This window comes from Schistocerca gregaria, chromosome 1 (genome assembly GCF_023897955.1).
Source record: "Schistocerca gregaria isolate iqSchGreg1 chromosome 1, iqSchGreg1.2, whole genome shotgun sequence".
Lineage (NCBI taxonomy): Eukaryota > Metazoa > Arthropoda > Insecta > Orthoptera > Acrididae > Schistocerca > Schistocerca gregaria.
The window spans coordinates 190921906-190948019 of NC_064920.1; the positions used below are offsets into that span (position 1 = coordinate 190921906).

At 42.9% G+C, this 26114-nt stretch overlaps 1 protein-coding gene across 1 annotated transcript; it reads right to left on the bottom strand.

The window, feature by feature from the left end:
• Positions 1–13450: 13450 nt before the first annotated feature.
• Positions 13451–20167, bottom strand: LOC126336518 (trypsin alpha-like). The gene is made up of 7 exons (XM_050000303.1): positions 20094–20167; positions 18446–18544; positions 17599–17738; positions 15564–15652; positions 15044–15150; positions 14624–14817; positions 13451–13658 (listed from the first exon to the last, which is right to left on the bottom strand). The coding sequence occupies exons 1-7, from the start codon at positions 20140–20142 to the stop codon at positions 13515–13517; spliced, it is 822 nt and encodes a 273-aa protein (XP_049856260.1). The 5' UTR covers positions 20143–20167; the 3' UTR covers positions 13451–13514.
• Positions 20168–26114: the final 5947 nt, after the last annotated feature.

Here is a 26114-nt window from a genome sequence, read left to right on the forward strand (position 1 = left end):
CACATTCTTCTACTCTTAGTTATTCGAAACATATCAACAAAGAAACAAGTTATGTTAGCGAGGACAAATGTGTCTTATTACTAGAGAAAACCACGTATCAGTACAGAGAAATATTCGAAACTGCCTTCGTTACACAATGTTATTTGTGTAGACAATGTAATTTTAGTAAGATATGATCGTAGACAGCAGTCTACTAATGTTTCGTGTTATTTCAGATGGCAGCACCACGCTCACTTCGGTTTCGAAACAACGTACACCGAAAGTCTATGGTGTCATCTTCCTTCTTTTTTTTTAACTCCATGGTGACAGCCTCTCTAAGCATACCGTCTTTGCTATTTCCTTACTGTCAGAGTTTAGGTAACACTCATACCCTACTGTCACTGCTCCAGCGATGTTCTTTAACTTGCCTTTTATTAGTAGGCTTAATCTCTTACCGCCATCTTATTACTTATTTTAGACAATTGAATGTGTAAGTTCATCGATCAATAACAGTCTATTCTTTACCATTTACATTTAGTAAATAATGAATTAAATGACTATGTCACTTCAGCTAAGTAAATAAAGCTAAGTAGAAGTATGCACGTTTGACATCGCATCCGTCATAGCAGTGTTTCCCACTAGACTAAATACAGTAACCTTCTCACGGCGCGGAAGCATAAGCCCCTTTTGAATCTCTTTCCCCTGTTCCTCTGAAAAGCAATGCTGCCCTCGTTACAGAACACAACACATCTACCACACATTAGCATGCGTAAAACCATGCACAACACACTGTGACCAAGTTTTCTTTCATGGGCAGAAGTGCACGCACTACCTTTTATACCAGGTAATTAAACCATAGCACTGTGCTCCAGTATTCACTTCTGTTACCACGTTAAATATCATTATAATTAAAACACAATAACACGTTACTGCTGCAACTGCTGATCATTCTTTCTCTCAATACACAGCGTACATAGATCAAATCGTCCTCAGTGTATTCTTTATAATTTAAACATTTTATGAAGTTAGGGCATCGATCATCATATATCCTGGTAAGCTCACCTCGACATAAATATCCTGTGTTGAAAGGATACTTTAAACTGAAACAATGTCTTCTGTTCCCTTTGGTATCCCGTACCCCATTTCCACGCTTCTGCCCTTCAATGTTTAACATCACAGACGACATTTCACAGTCATAAGATGTTTAAACTGCAGTGAAATTAATGCAATGACAATCTTGCGAGAATAATTCCTCAAACGATTCTAAAATTACCATAGGGTTTATGATATCCATGGATCATATGTAGTTCTTCAGCATGTTGTTGTTGTTATGGTCTTCCGTCCTGAGACTGGTTTGATGCAGCTCTCCGTGCTAATCTATCCTGTGCAAGCTCTTTCATCTCCCAGTACCTACTGCAACCAACATCCTTCTGAATCTGCTTAGTGTATTCATTTCTTGGTCTCCCTCTATGATTTTTACCCTACCTACAGTGTATTCATTTCTTGGTCAACCTCTATGATTTTTACCCTACACACTACCCTCCAATGCTAAATTTGTGATCCCTTGATGCCTCAGGACATGTCCTACCAACTGATCCCTACTTCTAGTCAAGTTGTGCCACAAACTTCTCTTCTCCCCAATCCTATTCAGTACCTCCTCATTAGTCACGTGATCTACCCACCTAATCTTCAACATTCTTCTGTAGCACCACATTTCGAAAGCTTCTATTCTCTTCTTGTCCAAACTATTTATTGTCCATGTTTGTCTTCCATACATGGCTACACTCCATTCAAATACTTTCAGAAACGACTTCCTGACACTCAAATCTATACTCGATGTTAACAAATTTCTCTTCTTCAGAAACACTTCCCTTGCCATTGCCAGTCTACATTTTATATCTTCTCTACTTCGACCATCATCCGTTATTTTGCTCCCCAAATAGCAAAACTCCTTTACTACTTTAAGTGTCTCATTTCCTAATCTAATTCCCTCTGCATCACCAGACTTAATTCGACTACATTCCATTATACTTGTTTTACTTTTGTTGATGTTCATCTTATATCCTCCTTTCAAGACACTGTCCATTCCATTCAACTGCTCTTCCAAGTCCTTTGCTGTCTCTGACAGAATTACAACGTCATCGGCGACCCTCAAAGTTTTTAGTTCTTCTCACTGGATTTTAATACCTACTCTGAACTTTTCTTTTGTTTCCTTTACTGCTTGCTCAATATACTTATTGAATAACATCGGGGAGACGCTACAACCCTGTCTCACTCCCTTCTCAACCACTGCTTCCCTTTCATGCCCCTCGACTCCTGTAACTGCCATCTGGTTTATGTACAAATTGTAAATAGCCTTTCGCTCTCTGTATTTTACCCCTGCCACCTTTAGAGTTTGAAAAAGAGTATTCCAGTCAACATTGTCAAAAGCTCTCTCTAAGTCTACAAGTGCTAGAAACGTAGGTTTGCCTTTCCTTAATCTTTCTTCTAAGATGAGTCGTAAGGTCAGTATTGCCTCACGTGTTCCAATATTTCTACGGAATCCAAACTGATCTTCGCCGAGGTTTGCTTCTATCAGTTTTTCCATTTGTCTGTAAACAATTCGTGTTTGTATTTTGCAGCTGTGACTTATTAAACTGATAGTTGGGTAATTTTCACATTTGTCAACACCTGCTTTCTTTGGGATTTGAATTATTATATTCCTCTTGAAGTCTGAGGGTATTTCCCCTGTTTCATACATCTTACTCACCAGATGGTAGAGTTTTGTCAGGGCTGGCTCTCCCAAGGCGGTCTGTAGTTCTAATGGAATGTTGTCTACTCCCAGGGCCTTATTTCGACTCAGGTCTTTCAGTGCTCTGTCAAACACTTCACGTAGTATCGTATCCTCCATTTCATCTTCATCTACATCCTCTTCCATTTCCATAATATTGTCCTCAAGTACATCGCCCTTGTATAGACCCTCTATATACTCCTTCCACCTTTCTGCTTTCCCCTCTTTACTTAGAACTGGTTTTCCATCTGAGCTCTTGATATTCATGCAGGTGGCTCTCTTTTCTCCAAGGTCTGTTTAATTTTCCTGTAGGCTGTATCCATCTTACCCCTAGTGAGATAAGCCTCCACATCGTTATATTTGTCCTCTAGCTATGCCTGGTTAGCCATTTTGCACTTCCTGTCGATCTCATTTTTGAGACGTTTGCATTCCTTTTTGCTTGCTTCGTTTATTGCATTTTTATATTTTCTCCTTTCATCAATTAAATTCAATATTTCTTCTGTTACCCAAGAATTTCTCAGAGCTACCCATTCGTCTTCTACTGCATTTCATTCCCCCATTCCTGTCAATTGTTCCCTTATGCTCTCCCTGAAACTCTGTACAACCTCTCGTTTAGTCAGTTTACCCTGGTCCCATCTCCTTAAATTCCCACCATTTTGCAATTTCTTCAGTTTTAATCTACAGTTCATAACCAATAGATTGTGGTCAGATTCCACATCTGCCCCTGGAAATGTCCTAGAATTTAAAACCTGGTTCCTAAATCTCTGTCTTACCATTATATAATCTATCTGATACCTTTTAGTATTTCCAGGATTCTTCCATGTGCACAACCTTCTTTTATGATTCTTAAACCAAGTGTTAGCTATTATTAAGTTATGCTCTGTGCAAAATTCTACCAGGCGGCTTCCTCTTTCATTTCTTAGCTCCAATCCATATTCACCTACTATGTTTCCTTCTTTCCCTTTTCCTACTATCGAATGAAATTTTCGTCTCCCTTCACTACCTGAATAATTTCTTTTATCTCGTCCACATTTCTTCAATTTCTTCGTGATCTGCAGAGCTAGTTGGCATATAAACTTGTACTACTGTGGTAGGCATGGGCTTTGTGTCTATCTTCGCCACTATAATACGTTAACTATGCTGTATGTAGTAGCTTACCCACACTCCTATTTTTTTATTCATTATTAAACCTACTCCTGCATTACTCCTATTTGATTTTGTATTTATAACCCTGTATTCACCTGACAAGAAGTCTTGTTCCTCCTGCCACCGAACTTCACTAATTCCCACTATATCTAACTTTAACCTATCCATTTCCCTTTTTAAATTTTCTAACATACCTGCCCGATTAAGTGATCTGACATTCCACGCTCCGATCCATAGAATTCCAGTTTTCTTTCTCCTGATAATTATGTCCTCTTGAGTAGTTCCCGCCCGGAGATCCAAATGGGGGACTATTTTACCTCCGGAATATTTTACCCAACAGGGCGCCATTATGATTTAACCATACAGTAAAGCTGTATGCCCTCAGGAAAAATTACGGCTGTAATTTCCCCTTGCTTTCAGCCGTTTGCATTACCACAACTGCAAGGCCGTTTTGGTTAATGTTACAAGGCCAGATCAGTCAATCATCCAGACTGTTGCCCCTGCAACTACTGAAAAGGCTGCTGCCCCTCTTCAGGAACCACAAGTTTATCTGGCCTCTCAACAGATACCCCTCCATTGTGGTTGCACCTACGGTACGGTTATCTGTATCATTGAGGCACGCAAGCTTCCCCACCAACGGCAAGATCCATGGTTCACGGGGGGAGGTTCTTCTGCAGGGATAACCTTAAATGGTCTTATTACTTCTTGCCTTGCTGCATCACTATTTTCTGTCAAGAGACTGGATTTTGTTTGCTTATTGTATACCATTTCATCAGAGCCGTTAAGTTCTGATACTTTAGTGTTAATGACTTTCATAGACTCATTTTTCTCCTTTCTTCAGTTTCGATTTCGTTCGTGTTTTCATTACTTAAACTACATATCAAATCAGATATGTCTTCCTTAAATTTAATGAAATGTTCTTGGCGTCATTTTATATTTATTGTCTGTCCACATCAACTACATATTGCAGCTAATCAAATTTTCCCTTCTTTGTACGAACAGTCCGTGCGAGATGGTCCCACAGATTTTCCATTGTATTTAAATCCAGGGAGTTTGATAGCTGGGGGAATACTGTAAACTCGTCCTTATCTTCTTGAGACCACACGTGTACACTGCAAACTGTCTGACATACTTCATTGCTGTGCTGGAAGATGCCTTCGTGCCAAGGAAAAACGAACTGAATATTGGAGTGCACATGTTCCCTAAGGATAGATGCATACTGGGTTGAGCCATTGTGCCTTACAGAATAACGAGATTACCCAGAGAATGCTACACAAAGATTCCCTGTACCATAATACTCCCCCCTCCAGTCTCCATTTGACTTTCAGACGTTTCACGCTGTACATGACAACAGCCTCTGTCCGATGGAGCATGGGACGTTATTCCTGTGAACAGGCTACTCAGTGAATGTCCATTTGCGGTATTGGCGTGGAAATTTCAGCCTTCATAACAGATGAACAGTAGTCAGCATTGGTGGTCGCCCATATACAACAAAATTCGCAGAATGGTGTTTGAGGAGACACTGTTGTTAAACTCTTGATCACCTGGTTGGTGAGTTGCTGAACAGTTGCTAGTCTATTGCCGTTACACAACTCTACAGCCATCATATATAGCACACGAGGCATCTCAGTTGCCATGGTGCTGGTATGGATAGAGCCATTTTGCCTTGCCACGCATGCTTCAACCACAGTGGAGAATGAACAGTTTACAAATTTAGCCGTTTCGGAAATGCTTTCTCTCTTGGCCCAAAACCGAATGATCAAGCCCATTTGGACGACAGATAAAGCTCTTCATTGCCATATTATGACAAAGTTTGTACCGTTTTCCACATCCATCTGAGAAGCTTGATATCCTCAATTACTGGAGCTACTGTCTGTCATCAGTGAGTGGTAATTTCACATTGATACATAACTTAGTCTGTGGCACATTAATTTGACTGGACCATGTATTAATCGAGACCAGCGACTCATGATAAATAACTCAGCTTTAATAACTCATTAATACTCTTTTCAATTTTAGGCTCTAATTTCTGCTAATCAGCATGCAAGCTCTTAAATATAATTTCTATGATTAATAAACCATCTCGCAGACCCCTCTAAAGGGTCACTTCCCCTTTTACCACACCCCCTCCTCGCTGCAGCAGCCCAGAGATGTCAGCAGAACATATGTCACTCCCACCACCTATAGTTTCTGGCCTAGCTTAAAGCTATTTGACTCAATACACATGACACCGAAATCACTCTTATTACTCTTTCCTCCTTCCTGCATGTGGTGTCACATATGTCCATGACTATGGCGCTAACACAGTTTGATTGCCCATGTTACCACCACTAGTTTCACAAGGAATATCAACTATGCCTGAGTAATCTCTGCCCTTCCACTCCATGTTTATTTTCTTACTTTACACCTGTAGCGGCGTATGATCGATGTACACTCCTGGAAATGGAAAAAAGAACACATTGACACTGGTGTGTCAGATCCACCATACTTGCACCGCACACTGCGAGAGGGCTGTACAAGCAATGATCACACGCACGGCACAGCGGACACACCAGGAACCGCGGTGTTGGCCGTCGAATGGATCTAGCTGCGCAGCATTTGTGCACCGCCGCCGTCAGTGTCAGCCAGTTTGCCGTGGCATACGGAGCTCCATCGCAGTCTTTAACACTGGTAGCATGCCGCGACAGCGTGGACGTGAACCGTATGTGCAGTTGACGGACTTTGAGCGAGGACCTATAGTGGGCATGCGGGAGGCCGGGTGGACGTACCGCTGAATTGCTCAACACGTGGGGCGTGAGGTCTCCACAGTACATCGATGTTGTCGCCAGTGGTCGGCGGAAGGTGCACATGCCCGTCGACCTGGGATCGGACCGCAGCGATGCACGGATGCACGCCAAGACCGTAGGATCCTATGCAGTGCCGTAGGGGACCGCCCCGCCACTTCCCAGCAAATTAGGGACACTGTAGCTCCTGGGGTATCGGCGAGGACCATTCGCAACCGTCTCCATGAAGCTGGGCTACGGTCCCGCACACCGTTAGGCCGTCTTCTGCTCACGCCCCAACATCGTGCAGCCCGCCTCCAGTGGTGTCGCGACAGGCGTGAATGGAGGGACGAATGGAGACGTGTCGTCTTCAGCGATGAGAGTCGCTTCTGCCTTGGTGCCAATGATGGTCGTATGCGTGTTTGGCGCCGTGCAGGTGAGCGCCACAATCAGGACTGCATACGACCGAGGCACACAGGGCCAACACCTGGCATCATGGTGTGGGGAGCGATCTCCTACACTGGCCATACACCTCTGGTTATCGTCGAGGGGACACTGAATAGTGCACGGTACATCCAAACCGTCATCGAACCCATCGTTCTACCATTCCTAGACCGGCAAGGGAAGTTGCTGTTCCAACGGGACAATGCACGTCCGCATGTATCCCGTGCCACCCAACGTGCTCTAGAAGGTGTAAGTCAACTACCCTGGCCAGCAAGATCTCCGGATCTGTCCCCCATTGAGCATGTTTGGGACTGGATGAAGCGTCGTCTCACGCAGTCTGCACGTCCAACACGAACGCTGGTCCAACTGAGGCGCCAGGTGGAAATGGCATGGCAAGCCGTTCCACAGGACTACATCCAGCATCTCTCCGATCGTCTCCATGGGAGAATAGCTGCCTGCATTGCTGTGAAAGGTGGATATACACTGTACTAGTGCCGACATTGTGTATGCTCTGTTGCCTGTGTCTATGTGCCTGTGGTTCTGTCAGTGTGATCATGTGATGTATCTGACCCCAGGAATGTATCAATAAAGTTTCTCCTTCCTGGGACAATGAATTCACGGTGTTCTTATTTCAGTTTCCAGGAGTGTAGTACAGGCTGCCAGCATGATGTGCCAAGCTCTACTGAAGAACCCGCAAACACTTGAACTACGACCTGGTAGCAGCGAGTCCCGGTTTCTGCTGAACAACGTTGATCGGTGCGAAGTACTGTCTGCACCTGCGGACTGCCACACTTGCCACAACAGCTGTTGCTCGAGGCCGTTTGGCGCGACTTCCCGCTGCCACAGCTGCCGTTCACCCACGACGGCACGTGTTAAAATGTATTGCAGCCGCATTCCCATTGGCTATGTGCGAGGCTGAACTGAGTTGATCAGTTCGCCAAGGGCTATCAAGTGAGCTCGCCTGCGGTTCGCCTGTCCTGCTCCTGTCTCCAACTTCTGGGGTGACTGCTCATGCTGCCGGCTGCCCTTGAACATCGATGCCAGTTCCAGACGCCTACTGGAATGCATTGACAGCGCCCACAGTGCATTGAGCCATGCCACATGTTGTAAATTGTCGACTATACTCGCCGCACCACCGAAGAGAACCTATCACTTCTCCTACACCCTCTCGACTAATACCAGCTATCGGACCCTGGCTTAAATGGTTGCCAGTATGTCGGACTTCCTATGTAGGGTTTATGATGGAAGATCCACCAGTTGGCCCAGCAGAACCTGAGTTCATTTGGTCAGAATTATCGACTAAGGAAGATACTGCAGCAGAGAGGCCTGAATAAATTCCTGAACTCTTGCTGTTCTGTTATAGCTAATGAAGCCCTGTGTAGGCCGAGGTAAAACATGGTATTTACTGTTACTGGGCAAAGTCACGAAATCAGAAAACTCTCACTTCCAAGGAGCAGAAAATCTGTCAATTTTGTAAAATATTCAGCTATCTATCAAGATATATTCTAATCAATCCTGACTTTAAACCAATATACTGATTATCACATCAGTTCATAAGAACATCACCGAAGTTCAATCTACTAATTGCTTTCAACAAAAGTGGAACCCAACATCAACATTTTGTCTCCTGATGCATACTACAAAGTAGCTATTCAAATACCTGACTAAATATAAATCCAGTAAACACATTCATGTGCGAGTAAAATGATCTGGCTTTGCGCTGATAGATGCCAGAGTGATATGTCTCGTCCCATTAAGGTATTTTTTCTGTAGCATTATCACATTGATTAATATCCAGAAAATTCCTCAGACTGGACACTAGTTGTACTCTCAGCCATCTGTTTTATGTAGCGTTACCCCCTGATTCACATTGTTTCACTATTGAATTAAATTATGGCGGTCACCATAAGCGTATCTTCACACAGTTTGACTTGCATTGTGGCATCAGTGATTTACCATAAGTTATTGTGCCTTCCCACTGCATTACACGGGAGATGGCAACAATATTATTGAAAAATTTGCAGCTGTCATGGGCTTGCTGACCATGTGCTTTGAGACCCATGACGTCAACGTGGTGTTACACTACCACAAATGCTTTAGTCCTATGGTTTCCAACAGCCAGAGGAAACTGCTACAGTGGGGGAAACTCTGGCGACCGTTTTGTGCTAAGAACATCCCATCACATTGTATTCAGGGTCAGGACTGTCTATGGAAATACTACATAGGAAGGTTCAAATGTTTTCTTTATTTTTCATTTTTACCTTCTTATTGTTTATGTTTTATTTTGTTATTTTTATCTCTTTTTCCGACATTACTTCAGTAAATGAATGAATGTTTTTCCTTATGTATCATTTTCTTGTCTTTTGGAGAGGCAAGCCTGTGGAATATTTTTTAATTTCAAGTATAGCAATCCTCGTGCAGGCAGAAAGTATGCATTCAGTTGCTTTCGATTTGTTGAAAATTTTAGTTTCCCATGCCATCCTTCGACCGTGTGCCTGTTTCTAAGTCACTACATAAAATCGTTCCAAGTTTAATTGGTAAACTAGAATTTCCCATCCCTTAATTGGCCATTAAGTCAGTGAATTTCCTCCACTGGACATTTCCTCCACTATTCACATGCACGCTTCATCAACACCATGTAGTGGCAGTTGTGCCAATCCAGTACACATGCGGAGACACAGCCGGACTTTTCCCGTATGCCTGTATGCCTCCGTTACTCTTGTATTTGCTTCCACAGATTTTGGCCAGAGTGAAACCTGTCCCGCCCATAAGTACACTTCCAATTAACCACTGGATTTCCTGGACATAGGATTTACGCAACCGAACACTAGTACTCTTTTGTCGGCAACAGAAACATTATCACTTTTCAATAAAACTACTACCTTCAGTTAATTTCCCTCAAATGTCTTCGCTCAAACTGGAAATTTGTGGTAGGTTCCTATGGGATCAAGCTACTGAGGTCATCGGTTCATAGGCTCACACACTATGTAACCTAACTTAAACTAACTTACGCCAAGGGCAACACACACCCATGCCCGAGGGAGGACTCGAACCTCCAACGAGGGTAGCCGAGTGAACAATAGCAAGAAGCCTAAGATGGCATGGCTACCAAATCTAAACTTCTATCTTTCAAATCTTGAATTTCCCATTTAAAAACTTGGAAAAGAGGCTCTGCCCTTTCTTCGTGCACTATTTCCCTGCAGTTACACATTCTATTCTTAATCTGCACATCTGTTTAGTCAGAGGTACAAGAGCGTTTCTGTTAAGCAAAGATTCTGCCATTTGCCATTTTTAGACGGTCTCGGCAATTGCTTCGTTCGGAATTCAAACACTCCAGTTCGTATACTCATCATGTTTTCTAAGCACCCACTTGTTCTAATCATTTTCATTACTCACAGTGTACAGAACTCAAGTAGCTTAGGTACTGCCACCACCAACACCATTCAGTACACGGAACACATCCATTGCTGGTGAACGACTGGCATACATCAGCAGTGGGGAACACAGTGGTAGGGAAACCCCAGCTCGGTCGGTGCCTACAATAGGGTCAGAAACGCCACTGTTGGAAAGCCCACATACCCGTTTGCGGCATGAAAAACGAAAAAGAAGAATTGAACGTCGACTCCCTCTTTCCCTAACATGTTTGAAAACATTTTACTCAAATTACGCTTCATTTCGGTGCGGAAACGAAGTTATGTGCATTTCTTTGGTTTCTCTGCTTTCGAACGGTGTTTTCGTAAAATATGAAAAATAAGTTTCCTTTCAGTGTGAACTTATAAGATAAGGTGAATTCTGTATACTGTTTGCATTCATGGTGTTGCTATTGTTTTAAATAGTGTACTGATTATTTATGTGTCAGTTGATTATCATGACAATAATTTACGAGGGCTATGCCGAAAGTTTTTAGCAGAATGTGTGAAAAAAATTTATTTGCAAGAAAACGTTTACAACTTGTCAAAACACTCTCCATTAGGATGAATACATTTTTCCATTCTCTGAAAACACTTAGAAAATATGTCAGTCCAAGCTTCTTTTGGGATGTCACTTAATGCACTCTCGTACGCTACAATGGGCTCTTCATCTGATGAAATCCGCTGCCCTCGAATTTTTTCCTTTGTCTTAGGGAACAGAACGATGTCAAAGGGGGCCAGGTCCGGTGAATAGGGGGGATGGGGTAAACTCGTACTTTTTCCTTCTCCAGAAAGTCAATCGTTCTGGCAGACCTGTGCGCAGATGCATTGTCGTTACGCAGCAGAAGGTGCCCCCTCTTTGACTTCGGATGCTGTGACTACCATGTGGCGATGACTTTTGGAAGACAATCATTCACGTACCATTCAGCATTGACCGTACGACGTGTGTGCAAGGTTACAGAGGTGAGATGCCAGACTTTGTGAAAAAAGTTGCCACCATCTTCTTTCCAGAGCACCGACTTCGTCGAACTTTTGTGGGTGGTTCCTCCCCTGGAAAGCACCACACAGAAGACTGTCTCTTCGTTTCAGGGTCATAATGGTAGATCCACGTTTCATCACCTCTGACGATATTGTAGGTGTCTTGGGACTTCCCTCCATTGAATTTTTCGAGCATGAAACGACACCACTCTAGTCTCGCCTCCTTTTGGCTTTCTGTCAGGAAATGTGGCACCCAATGGGCAGCTCTCTCACTCATTAAGGCCTAAGTGACTATGAACGATGGTCTGTGGTGCGGTGGATCCAATATTTCGAGTCCCTTCAGTGCCGCAAAATGTAAGATGTGGATCTTCTTTGATCATTTTCCTCACAGCATCAATGTTTTCAGGAGTCACAGCTGTTGCTGGCCGACCGGGACGAGGTTCATCTTCAATTGACGGCCGACCCCTCGAAAACTCGTGAAACCAATTTCCGTCTGTGGCCCTAGAAGGGGAAATTCACCAAAAACACGCAGCAAAGAAGAATGGCATTCTTCGGCACTTAAACCCTTTTTATAATCGTAAAAATTCGTGGCGCGAAAACCGCGGCGCGACAGTTCCATCCTGCACCGTCTCTGACTCAGCACTGCCTGTGCTTTCTTACTGCGCTGTGGGGGGATCACCGCTAGCCAGGGGCTGCGCGCGCACTTCCCAAGGTCGAAAAACATCGCTCTTTCGAATGAAAACAACTCCATTGTCCTCTGGCCTTACGGTTTACAGGCTGGTAAAAGCTTTCGGCATGCTGAACAGGAGTCCCACCAAATTTATGTGAAACCTCCTAAAGCTTTTTCAATAGAACAAGTATCATTAATATTCATTCATCTACACACTAGTCTCCCCCCCCCCCCCGCCTTCTTTAGCATGACAATGCCAGACCACACACGAGCTACATGTGCAACAACCCATCGTGTTGGGTTCACTGACATCGATCATCCCCCATACGCTCCCGACTTGACCCCATCCGTTTTTCTTCTCTTTTCAGAACTGAAAGATCACCTCCGATGAATTCGGTTTAATAGCGATGAAGTGATTCAAGGGAAGGCGCAGTTGTGACTGTGCCAACAAAGACAAAGATTTGACAGTGGTGACATCAAGAAACCGATTTCTAGTTGGGAGGAATTTGACTATGCTGTGAGAAATAAATACGTAGACATTAAGAATGTTGATGCAGTGTGTTAATAACGTTTGTTTTCTTTAATAGAGTTCTAAGATTTTCACATAAAATATTCGCATGTATTACTTTTCAGCACGCCCTTGTAAAACAGATTAGAACTTTCTCTTCCGATTCGTAAATTCAATTTCGTTGCTTCTCTTTCAGTGCCAAGTGCAACATACATAATAAGTATTAGTCTTATTTTATCCGCGCTACACCTTGTTGAATTCCGGGGCTGCTATTCAATTAAGTGTTGTTAATGGAGAACAGGGAGGTTTTAAAAAAGCTTTACCTTATTACCGTAACCGTTTGTGGCTGGCTAACCTTGTGATACTACTGTATTACGTTCGACAGAAGCCTGTCATCTGCTTCTGCCCTGCATAAGAACGTCTGTTAAGCTACAACTGCAGAAAACATATGTACCTGCCTGAAAATGGGTATACGTCCCAGAAACCTCTCGTGGCAATGTAATAAAGCTTCTGTAAAGGTTTTTGTTGCTGGCTGCGTTCCCCGCCATTAGTGCATATAAGAAATGTATTTTAGATGAGTCACTCCAAACTTGTTTTGCAGTGTGAATTGAAACGAATGGAGACGGGAAGAAAACGCCAGCACAGAATATTGTAATGCTATTTTGCAGTTTCTGTAAAACTGAATTATGCAAGCTCATTATGAAACCGGTTGTGTATCCCGGTTGCAACCAACAACTTAGGAGAATTGTGGATTAAACGGCGAACAATAACGAAGAACACAGATAAATTTTTAGAGTATTTTTATTACTCGAGTCTCAGATCAGATTACAATTGCAGCACGACGTGTTCAGGCGTACTGGTTGACAAAGTCCAAGAAAGCGGATACCCTGGTGAAGACGGAAGGCGCTCCAGCAGAGCCGCAGGGCACGATGCCCCAGGACACGACTCCGATGAGGGCTCCGTCCTGGGCCAGCGGTCCGCCGGAGTCTCCCTGCAGAAAACCAAGCCACGTGGTCAGCACACAGACTCTCGTTCTACAACACATTATGCTGTACAATAACTGCTAACGTCTTTATTATTAGTTGTTCCACATTTATAGATCACCGAGCGTCCATATGTTGCAGAGAGAGTGAAACTTCAACATTGCAGGTGGTCTGTAAGGTTGCTACACACTGATCATTCGTTTTACACAGAATTAGGACAAAGAAGTCCCTTGTTGAAACACTAGCGTATTCAGGCGAAACAGTGAACAAAACCATGTTCTAATTATGGCGCCTACTAAGGTAGATTAACACTGTGCCACCACCATGTGAATAAGAAATATTAACCATTTTGCGTTTATGGGTATATTTGTAGGCCTGGCAGGTAGAAAGGCCAGATCGCTAGGGGCATTCACTTACGCCCAGCAGGCAAAAAGGACTGACGGTTCGGTGCACGAGCAGGTAAACATACATAACAGAATGTTGACTCCTGTTGACCGCATTCCATCACTGCTGCCAACACCGTCGTTAAACGCTCTTGTTTGTTACGTCGCAAAGCACTACAGCTTTCACCTGCTCGTGGTCCTTTTTGGCAACTGAGTCGCTCGATCACGTACGATTTGATTACAGAAACATATATTATTTAAAGAGCATCAATTAGCCCAATGAACTGACGTATCGGATGTCACAAACGGCCAATAGTGCACCAAAATACGTACACTCTCCGGTGCACAGAACAGAAAACGGCATGTTCAGCCGAGTAACTATAATTTGATCTCCTAATCTACAAAGTACACATGATACAAACAGATATAACGTGACACGCCATAAATTATCCTACGCAACTGACGTATCAGATGTTTCAAATGATGTTGCAAAAATAGGTTACAGGCACGTATAAAGCTAATGTAACGCTGAAGGGTTAACACGCTTAGCTCACGACCGTTCATGGGACTTGCAGTGGTCTGCTACTTACCGAGCAGGCGGAGATGCCGTCGTTGACGGGGCCGGTGCAGATGTTCTCATCGTTGAGCGGGCTGTTGCCCAGCAGCAGCGCGCACTCGCTGTTGCTGATGATGCTGACGTCGACCCACTGCAGGATGTCGGGGTAGTTGGGTATGATACCCGTGCTGACGCTGCCCCAGCCGGACAGAGTCGCCGTCGAACCAGCTGTAAAAAAGCAACATCAACCGTAAACCTTCCTGTAGTGCGCTACGTGATCGCATGACGGGTTTCCGTTTAGTTTAATCAGCTTTAGCAGGACAAAAAATTCTGATTCCTGTTGATGGTTAGAAATGCATAAGAAGAGGAAATAAGGAAACGAGTAAAATGATCAATACCAGAGGCCACAATTTTTTTTAAATAGCCATCATGCCGGAAGAGGTGATTGACTTACCACTGGGGACGGATCCAGCGGTGGGCAGCGAGATGGCCTGTACGTTGCCGCTCAGAGAAAAGCTGGACTGCAGCAGGAAGACGGCGATGTCGTTGATGGCGACATTACTGTAGAACAAACGACAAATCAAATTAAACATCCGTCGTCAGTTGAAAAACCATTGTTGCAGACATGAGTACATATATCATATTAGTACGTAACTAATGGTCATACAGTGTACCAGAAACAGAGTCCTGTAACCTAAAAGACAGGGCGATAATCTACACATTCATTATTAACGATTGTTATAAGTTAAAATGACAGGGAAACATTCCGTTGGTGCTGGAGAATAAAAACTCCACTGCAGAATGAAACCCATTTTCAAATGCCACTCCATGGTGCTTCTGAGTAGTCAGGACCAACTCATCATTATAGCAGTTAGTCATATTCTTAATGAAAGTACCGCCACGAATAACAGGCTAAAACGTATTCATACCACACAATTTTAGATCACACCTAACATAGAATTTTTGTCACTTACTCAACTTCCGCGTAGTCTGGGTGCACTACCTGCTGGGATACTTCCACCCTCTGGCCGTTGGAGTTCAGAGAGTTGATACCAGCCACGGCCTGAAACACACGAGCCAAAGACCTAAAGCAAGTTTCTCCATTCCCAATAGGCAATACAAAAATGATTCCAACAGTTGTCAGTGAAGGGTGAAGCACACTGAGATGACAGAAGTCATTGGATACCGAGATGCACAGATGTAGCATCGCTTACACAGTCTGATTTGTACTCATCTGATCCATATGAAAAGATTTCCGACGTGATGAGGGCCACACGATGAGAATTGAAAAACTTTCAACGTGGAATCGTAGATGGAGTCAGACACATGGGACGTTCCACTTCGGAAATCTTTAAGCAATTCAATATTCCCAGATACACAGGGTCAATAATGTGCTCTGAATACAAAATTTCTAACAATGCCTCTCACTAATGACCGAGAACTCCGGTGTCTTCGTAGAGTTCGCATGGGGGCTTAATTAAAAATATTAATGAATAAATGCAATAATTTTAGTAGCTGTGTGAACGGTTGCAAACTCTCGTAACCGGTTGGCCCTGACTATTATTATCACACAATCTGACTGCATAAATTAAAAATAAAGAACGACAAGGAGTTTCCGTTAACACAATTGATTAATTAAGTCCCCTGCAACTATAAAAGCTACAAAACAGCAAAGCACAAGTGTAACTCTTCTGTGTGTGGTAGTGTGACTCAACGTACATGTATCTGTCTCGGTTCTTTCTCTATACGACAAAATATTTTAAACACCATTTACAATGAACTAATTGAAAAATCAGAAATACAAGAACTGCACATAGAAACCAGAATTACAAGTGTAATAAATGAACACGAGCCAGATGCCTTGTTGACTGTACCTGTGAGCAAGAGGCATTGTCATTAAAGAAAACTGTAATACCTTTCTACCTCATTATATATTGACGAAAATTTTCCATTACACCAGATTCACAAATCAAAAGCCTATCTCCTATCTCAACTACACTCTGCCAATTGCAACTTCTTCCATCTATACATTACACCAACTGAACAGCATCTACTCTCTCGCCCAACAGACCAACAACTACCCTCAACATTCACTGAACTACTACTGCATCAGCGGAGGCGGCGGAATAATAATCTTTGGTGCAATCTCTGGCGCTGTGACTCAGTGTAGCCACCTTTCAAGTTGCAGTGCTAGCAGACCCGTAACACAGTGTGGAATAATCGGAGAAATCAATGTGGGAGGTATCCGCTAACGGGCTATGGCAACAGATGCCTCACTCAAGCGCCTTTGCTAACAGCACGCTGTCACCCACAGCGCATGGCCCTAGACGACCGGAAAACTATGACCTGGACACATCAGTTAGTAAGAGGGATGGTAGGTCTCGCGTGTGGCGGAGAACCACCAAGCCATAGACCCAAGTTGTTAATAATACACTGGAAAAACTGGTGGTGGCTCCGTAATGGTGTTGCCTGTGTTTACACCGAATGGACTGGGTTCTAACCAATTCAGCCGATTACTGACGGAAAATTGTTACGTTCGGCTACTTGGTGATCGCTTGCAAAATTCATGGATTTCATCTTTCTAAACAACGATATGCCCTGTCAATCGGCCGCAGTTGTTCGTGATTACTTTGAAGAATACTTTGGACAACTGGAGCGAATGATCTGGCGAACCACATTGCCTGTTTTGAATCCCATCGAACATTTATGGAACATAATCGAGAAGTCAGTTCGTGCACAAAGTCCGACATCGGCAACACTTTCGCCGTTATGGAGTCCTGTAGAGTCAACATGAGAGAGAGTTTCTGCACGGACTCCCAGTGACTTGCTCAGTCCATGCCACGTTGAGTTGCGGCACTACGTCTGGGAGGCTCGACACGGTATTAGGAGCTATCCCATCGTGACAGTACATGACAGAGATGGACTGTATTTACCTAACTACATTAATGATAATTTCGTCATTACTTACTGTCTTCCGTTTTGATAAACGTTAGGCAGCCTCTTACTCACCTCGTAGTGTCCGATGAAGGCGGGGTCGGCGCAGTGGCCTGCGGTGACGACGGCGCTGGCGCTCACGATGGAGCCGCCACACGTGTGGGACGCCAGCCCGAGCTGCACCCACTGCAGGGACACCTGGTACGGGAACTGGCCTGCACACACAGAGAAAGCCGCCTCAGCGCCTCTACCACTACCAGGAACCAACGTCAACAATACCGGCAGTAAAAGACTTGATCCCATCACCAGCATACAGGCCGAATGCTTGTGATTCTGTCCTTCTGTAAGACGTCGTTTCTCTCTCCTGTCTCTGTCAGAATGGCCATGTCACAGGAAAACCTCAAACTTTTTATTTCTTCTCCCTGAACTTTAATTCCTCCTCAAAATTTTCCTTACTATGAATATCATGGTGATAAGTACTTCGATAGCAAAGACTGAAGTATATATGAAAAGGCTGCCGTGGCAGAGGAAGTCCTAAGGAAGCAGACCACACGACTCAGAAGACAAAAAGAAACGCATATTACGAGTGTTTATCCCAGTGCATAACTATATAACATGTGTTGGGGTTGATGGCTGATGACTTGTCACCTAAGAAGACGGACAGGAAAGAAGATTGCAGTCTAAGGTCTCATCCACATTAATATCATTGGAGACGGAGGCAAGCACGGAATGTATCAAGGATGAGGAAGTAAATCGGATGTTCCTTTTGAAAGGAGCATTCTCCTGAATGGATTCAGAGAAATCGCGGAAAGCCTAAATCTGTATAACTGGACGGAGAGGTGAGTCCAATGTGCCACAAAATGCGCCACATCGCTCGCCGGTATTTATGGAGTACGCGTCACGACATGAAGGGGCGACTTACCTAGGGAGGCATCTGAGCCACCGGTGATGCGACCGTGCTTCAGGCCAAACTTCCTGTGGGGTCCGCTGTGTGGAATACGGCGGACTGGCAGCTCAGCCGCTGAAACAGAATTAAAACCACTCTCAGTGACCTGTGGGCATCGACCAACTCTCATGAATAAACACAAATAAGTATAAACGCTCTTCAAGTTGGAAATGTGCCTTACAACTAATTCTATCACTTTAACACTACAGAAGCCTTATCCTAAATCGAGAATTGTGTGGTATTTTCCTTGCTTCTTGGTACATAGCCACAAATAAATAAATAACATGATGTTGCCTTAGTTGTTCATTACATACTTTTTCTCCATTTTAATATTTCATAGTTCTTACAACAAATATAAAAGTTTTAAGGCATATTATACATTCGCCGGTCTTGTTTTTCCCCATTTTCTCCGTTCTTGTTTTCGAATTAATTTAAATTCAACCGAACAGATATTCTCATTATTTAATCTAAAATATTATTTCCTTTATGGAAAAGGAAATCAAGAAAATAATTTGAAAAATTTTAGTTTGCTTAATTGACATCAATACAATCGGCGACAGATTCGCTCAGAATGGAAGGTTGCGTATTCTCCTATGATTAAAATACCAAACGTTTCTGGATAACAGTACTGCACCGCCGAAAGAGTTTGCGTTTCCTCAACGTCATCAAACTAGCATTTCACCTACTTATCACACTTTGCGATACTGTGGAGATCGTACGGCTAAAGTCATCACGATAAGTGTCCCGTACACCACTGCTGTAAAGCAACTGGTGTCACGCTGCTTGAGAAATCTCAAATCACTCCACAAAGGAACCTAGTCTTCATTCGCCGCCGAGCCATCAGTTTGGCCAGGTGAGAATACCGTCTCACTATTCATATCAACATTTCTTGGCCAAAGCTGTCTAAAATTTTTGTGGTTTACTGTAGCTGATGTACTGTCCGACTGAATCGTTCTTTGAATGTAACTGTCGACACTAAGCGTAGTACAAGTACATACTAAATTGTGTTTGGACTACCACCAGGTGTGTGGTCACTGCCGCAGGGATCTTCTGCCTCAGCAGTTATTAGCTTTAATAGAAGTTTCTTCGTTTGGCACCATTAAGAACTCTCTCATTGGGATACTGTCCCACTGAACTTCTCGTTTTCTGCTAAATCTAGAATTGGCCCACATGGTACTGACGTTCTGCTTATGAAGTGAGTAAATCAGTGTGTAATAATTTTTCAATTCGTTAATTATGATCAAAATGTGAAACATTTTGAGGTGGGATTAACTTCCCAATGTGTTACATAAAAGCGGTATGTAAGTCTTTGAGAGGACCGTAGATGTCCACTACGCTAAAGACTTTATATTGCGTTTGCTGCTCAAATATACACGGAACACTTCTTATCCTAGAACATAAAATTACGTAGATTATTCTCTTACAAAAGGTAGGTAAAAAAGGAGAACAGGATCAAGTAAAAGAAAACTTAGGTTGTATACTGCGAAAACATTATTTCGGTTGTTTCATCATTTCCCTACGTTAGCTCGAGACACGAGCAGAGCAGCAGAAGCTGTAGGAATGGCTGCGTGCTCTGGCATCGTAAAACAGAGATAAAAATATGTCCTGCAGCGACGCCACTCACCCAACACGCACGCAGCGAGCGACAGCACCAGAACGGCCTGTCTCATCATGTTCGACTGTCGGTGTCTGGAGAGTAGATGCCCCGTAACGCGACCACACGGCCTTATATACCGGTCCGCTAAGTGCCAGGGGCCGAGTTTTGCACTTTTGATCCAGGGATGGCGAAATTCAGGAAATCGAAATACTTGACAGCGTGACGCAGGGCTTAGATTACAAGTGGCAACGTGACGACCTCGGTAAGTATCGCAAGACACATTCATATCAGTATCTGCTCCCCTGTAACGCAGTAGCCGTGGATGAACTGACCACAAGGTTTCTGCTGCTGATGTAATGAAGATATACATTTATTAACCCTGCAAGTGAAAAGGAACGAGGTGTTGTGAACGGACAGAAGTGAATAGCGTAACAATGAACGAAAAAATTATCTAGAATTAGACTGAAGTGTGCCTCGAAATGTTGTAAACAACTTGGATATAAAAGCGCACAAAACACAGGGAATTAGTGTAGCTAAAGATTAAAGCTTTCGTGAAATGTTTGCACTAATTGAAGCGAATAATAGAAAACCGTTGGATAACAGTGACCTCGATCAGTATCATAGATAACAAAAAGGAAACAAATTGATTTATACGATACTGCAGTGCCCGTGTTGTTCTGAATTACGATGTGGAGTTCCTTTGGACATCATGCATTGCCGAAGCAACGGGTGCTGCAGTAATTACATCCTTCAGGAAACACATTAAATGCATTCCTAGTTGCGAATATGGACAACCATCAGCTTTAGAATGGACTGCCATAATGAAAATTTGTGCCGGAAAGGGACACGAAACTGGATTTCCCGCTTATCGCTAGCGATCACCTTACCATTAGACCTGTACGGGAATATACATAGTGAATGTACGAGTCCAGGTTGTAGATTCATGGCTGACGACGTATGGAATTTTTGGTGTGCCCGTGAGTCGTGCACGTATAGCCAAATGGTGAGGTGACTGCTCGCGATGAGCGGGAAAGCAGGGTTCGAAGTCCGGCCAGTAACAAATTTTCACTGTCGGCATTTCATTATACATCTAACGGTTATCCATTATCGGAACTGTGAATACACTCAATTTAAATTTATTTACGGTGTGAAACTGATTATTATTTGGATAACATTGGAAAGGATCATGTAGCTAATTAAATTTTGAAACTTGATACAAACTACCTGTAAAAAGCCAATGTTGAAGACAATTTATACTATTATTTGTCGCAATCCGAAAGAGACAAAAATTTAATCATTTCGTGAAACAAAATTCCCGTATCGAGCTCTGCAGATCGACAAAAATTTACTGTTGAGTACCGGTATATAAAATACCAAAATGGTACATAGTGAGAGACGTACATATCGTGTCCGTACAGAAAAAGAAATAAAGAAAAAAAATACAGAAAAAAATTAACTGCAAAATGTTGTTGTTGTTATTGCTGTGGTCTTCAGTCCTGAGACAGGTTTGAGCAGCTCTCCATGCTACTCTATCCTGTGCAAGCTTCTTCATCTCCCAGTACCTACTGCAGCCTACATCCTTAGTGTATTCATCTCTTGGTCTCCCTCTACGATTTTTACCCTCCACGCTGCCCTCCAGTTCTAAATTGGTGATCCCTTCATGCCTCAGAACATGTCCTACCAACCGATCCCTTCTTCTAGTCAAGTTGTGCCACAAACTCCGCTTCTCCCCAATCCTATTCAATACCTCCTCATTAGTTACGTGATCTACCCATTTAATCTTCAGCATCCTTCTGTAGCACCACATTTCGAAAGCTTCCATTCGCTTCTTGTCTAAACTATTTATCGTCCATGTTTCACTTCCATACATGGCTACACTCCATGCAAATACTTTCAGAAACGACTTCCTGACACTTAAGTCAATACTCGATTCAACAAATTTCTCTTCTTCACAAACGCTTTCCTTGTCATTTTATATGACATTTTATTGACATTTTATATCCTCTCTACTTCGACCATCATCAGTTATTTTGCTCCCCAAATAGCAAAACTCCTTTACTACATTAAGTGTCTCATTTCCTAATCTAATTCCCTCAGCATCAACCTACTTAATTCGACTACATTCCATTATACTCGTTTTGCTTTTGTTGGTGTTCATCTTATACCCTCCTTTCAAGACACTGTCCATTCCGTTCAACTGCTCTTCCAAGTCCTTTGCTGTCTCTGACAGAATTACAATGTCATCGGCGAACCTCAAATTTTCTATTTCTTCTCCATGGATTTTAATACCTCCTCCCAACTTTTCTTTTGTTTCCTTTACTGCTTGTTCAATATACAGATTGAAGAGCATCGGGGAGACGCTACAAACCTGTCTCACTCCCTTCCCAACCACTGCTTCCCTTTCAAGTCCCTCGACTCTTATAACTGCCATCCGCTTTCTGTACAAATTGTAAATAGCCTTTGCTCCTTGTATTATACCCCTGCCACCTTCGGAATTTGAAAGAGGGTATTCCAGTCATCATTGTCAAAAGCTTTCTCTAAGTCTACAAATGCTAGAAACGTAGGTTTGCCTTTCCTTAATCTTTCTTCTAAGATAAGTCGTAGGGTCAGCATTGCCTCACGTGTTCCAACATTTGTACGGAACCCAAACTGATCATCCCCGAGGTCGGCTTCTACCAGCTTTTCCATTCGTCTGTAAAGAATTCGGGTTAGTATTTTGCAGCTGTAAATTATTAAACTAATAGTTCGGTAATTATCACATCTGTCAACACCTGTTTTCTTTGGGATTCGAATTATTATATTCTTCTTGAAGTCTGAGGGAATTTCGCCTGTCTCATACATCTTGCTCAGCAGATGGTAGAATTTTGTCAGGACTGGCTCTCCCAAGGCTATCAGTAGTTCTAATGGAATGTTGTCTACTCCTGGGGCCTTGTTTCGACGTAGGTCCTTCAGTGACCTGTCGAACTCTTCACGCAGTAATGTATCTCTCATTTCATCTTCATCTACATCCCCTTCCATTTCCATGATATTGTCCTCAGCAAAATCGCCCCTGTATAGACCCTCTATATACTCCTTCCACATTTCTGCTTTCCCTTCTTTGCTTAGAACTGGGTTCCATCTGAGCTCTTGATATTCATACAAGTGATTCCCTTTTCTCCAAAGGTCTCTTTAATTTTCCTGTAGGCAGCATCTATCTTACCCCTTATGAGATAAGCCTCTACATCCTTACATTTGTCCTCTAGCCATCCCTTCTTAGATATTTTGCACTTCCTGTCGATCTCATTTTTGAGACGTTTGTATTCCTTTTTGCCTGCTTCATTTACTGCATTTTTATATTTTCTCCTTTCATCAATTAAATTCAGTATCTCTTCTCTTACCCATGGTTTCTATTAGCCCTCGTCTTTTTACCTACTTGATCCTCTGCTGCCTTCACTATTTCGTCCCTCAAAGCAACCCATTCTTCTTCTACTGTATTTCTTTCCCGCCTTCCTGACAATTGTTCCCTTATGCTCTCTCTGAAACTCAGTACAATCTCTGGTTTAGTCAGTTTATCCAGGGCCCCATCTCCTTAAATTCGCACCTTTTTTTCAGTTTCTTCAGTTTTAATCTACAGCTCATAACCAATAGACTGTGATCAGAGTCCACATCTGCCCCTGGAAAGTCTTAAAATTTAAAACCTGATTTCGAAATCTCAGTCTGACCATTATATAATCTATCTGAAACCTTCTAGTATCTCCAGGGTTCTTCACTGTATACAACCTTCTTTCATGGTTCTTGAACCAAGCGTTAGCTATGATTAAGTTATGCTCTGTGCAAAATTCTACCAGGCGGCTTCCTCTTTAATTTCTTAGCCCCAATCCATATTCACCTACTACGTTTTCTTCTCTTCCTTTTCTTACTGTCGAATTCAGTCACCTATGACTATTAAAGTTTCGTCTCCTTTCACTACCTGAATAATTTCTTTTATCTCATCATACATTTCATCAATTTCTTCATCATCTGCAGAGCTAGTTGGCATATAAGCTTCTACTACTGTAGTAGGAGTGGGCTTTGTGTCTATCTTGGCCACAATAATGAGTTCACTATGCTGTTTGTAGTAGCTTACGCGCACTCCCATTGTCCTATTCATTATTAAAGCTACTCCTGCATTACCCCTATTTGATTTTTTAATTATAGCCCTGTATTCACCTGACAAAAAGTCTTGTTCCTCCTGCCACCGAACTTCACTAATTCCCACTATATCTAACTTTAACCTATCCATTTCACTTTTTAAATTTTCTAACCTACCTGCCCAATTAAGGGATCTGACATTCCGTGCTCCGATCCGTAGAACGCTTTTCTTCCTCCTGATAACGACGTCCTCTTGAGTTATCCCCGCCCGGAGATCCGAATGGGGGACTATTTTACCTCCGGAATATTTTACCCAAGAGGACGCCATCATCACTTAATCATACAGTAAAGCTGCATGCCCTCGGGAAAAATAACGGTTGTAGTTTCCCCTTGCTTTCAGCCGTTCGCTGTTCCACAACAGCAAGGCCGTTTTGGTTAATGTTACAAGGCCAGATCAGTCAATCATCCAGACTGTTGCCCCTGCAACTACTGAAAAGGCTGCTGCCCCTCTTCAGGAACCACACGTTTGTCTGGCCTCTCAACAGATACGCCTCCGTTGTGGTTGCGCCTACGGTGAGGCTATCTGTATCGTTGAGGCACGCTAGCTTCCCCACCAACGGCAAGATCCATGTTTCATGGGGGAGGAACTGGAAAATGTATACTAAAAAAACTGGAAAATATATACTAAAAATACGAAAAAATATGATTCCAAAGCTATTTCTCCATGTCACTCCTTCTAAACGAGAATCACTGGAAACTGAAGAGAAGTTAGAGAAATCGGATTAGGTTCCTCCACAATAAAACAGGAGATCGGGAAAGAAGTAGAGAAAACAAGGGCTATCCCTTTCCTTACGCGTATGAAAGTTGGAAAGTGACGGTAAAAGTTTGTGCTCCTCACATTCAGAATTTCAGTCGCAACCGTTGACGTAGCATAGACCGAAATGGGCAGTGAAAACTCTCAGACGCAAAAATGTTCAATTGCTTTTTTCAAGGCGCACTCAATAATCAAGCGATAACCGTTCTGAAATGTGGGGTAACTATCTTAGAGGTTACCGAACATTCATTCTTCGTGTCCAGTATTCTTTATGTGCCTGATATTTCTTTCAATGGCACTAAAAGCCTTATCGACTATTTGGTATCAGCATTCGCGATCTTTTGCAAGCTCTTTTCATGTACATGCATTAATAATGATTATCTGTATCTGAAGCTTACTATCCTCGTTGTATCGTCGCATAGGATTACCAAGGGGTCCTGAATCTAGGTACATTTCACTGTAATACATGTGACAAGAAAGCGTGCTGTCACTCGTACGGCAACACAGGTTTCAAACAGTTCAATGTTCAAAAACACTGACTTCATTTCTGTCAGTTTCCGCTCCTTACAGGGTATTCTTCGATATTAATGTGATGGGCCTTCCAACAGACTGGCAGCAGAACACATATTTTAGATATGCTGGAGTAGAAAATGAATGAAATGTTTCGGTCGTGGATGCTTGGATCTAACGAACTCCGTACAGGGTTCTGCTGAGTGCAACACTGATCACGAACCATTAAAACGAGAAAAATTGCACCATGGGTTCGAAAGTTTCCCATCAATCGTCTCTGTTCAGGCTACAGGAGTCAGCCATATAACTGAAAAAGCGCTTCACTTGTAAATTCTTTTTCACTGTATTTCAGTACAATTATCTTTACTTCGAAACAAGCTAACGAGAATCAAATTCCCAGTAAAATGACTATGTTGTCTTATCATGAGACTAGATAGCTCCCAGGGTGGCGACCTCGAAAATATTCTGCTCCCTGGCTAATGTTAAATTCTATCAGCAGAGTTACTTAAGATAAAAATGTTGGCAGACATTTGTACGACATTCATGACTTTTTCTGTCAGCGAAACTATGAGTCACGGCCAAGATTCTGTAACAGCAACTCCTATAAACAGAAC

Excerpts from the sequence above, each read along its gene's own strand:
- LOC126336518 (XM_050000303.1), bottom strand. The coding sequence starts at position 20,142 with ATGATGAGACAGGCCGTTCTGGTGCTGTCGCTCGCTGCGTGCGTGTTG. Across the intron at positions 15,653-17,598 it reads CCTTCATCGGACACTACGAG|GCCGTGGCTGGTATCAACTC; the intron begins GTGAGTAAGAGG and ends CGTGTGTTTCAG. Across the intron at positions 13,659-14,623 it reads ACGGCATCTCCGCCTGCTCG|GGAGACTCCGGCGGACCGCT; the intron begins GTAAGTAGCAGA and ends GGTTTTCTGCAG.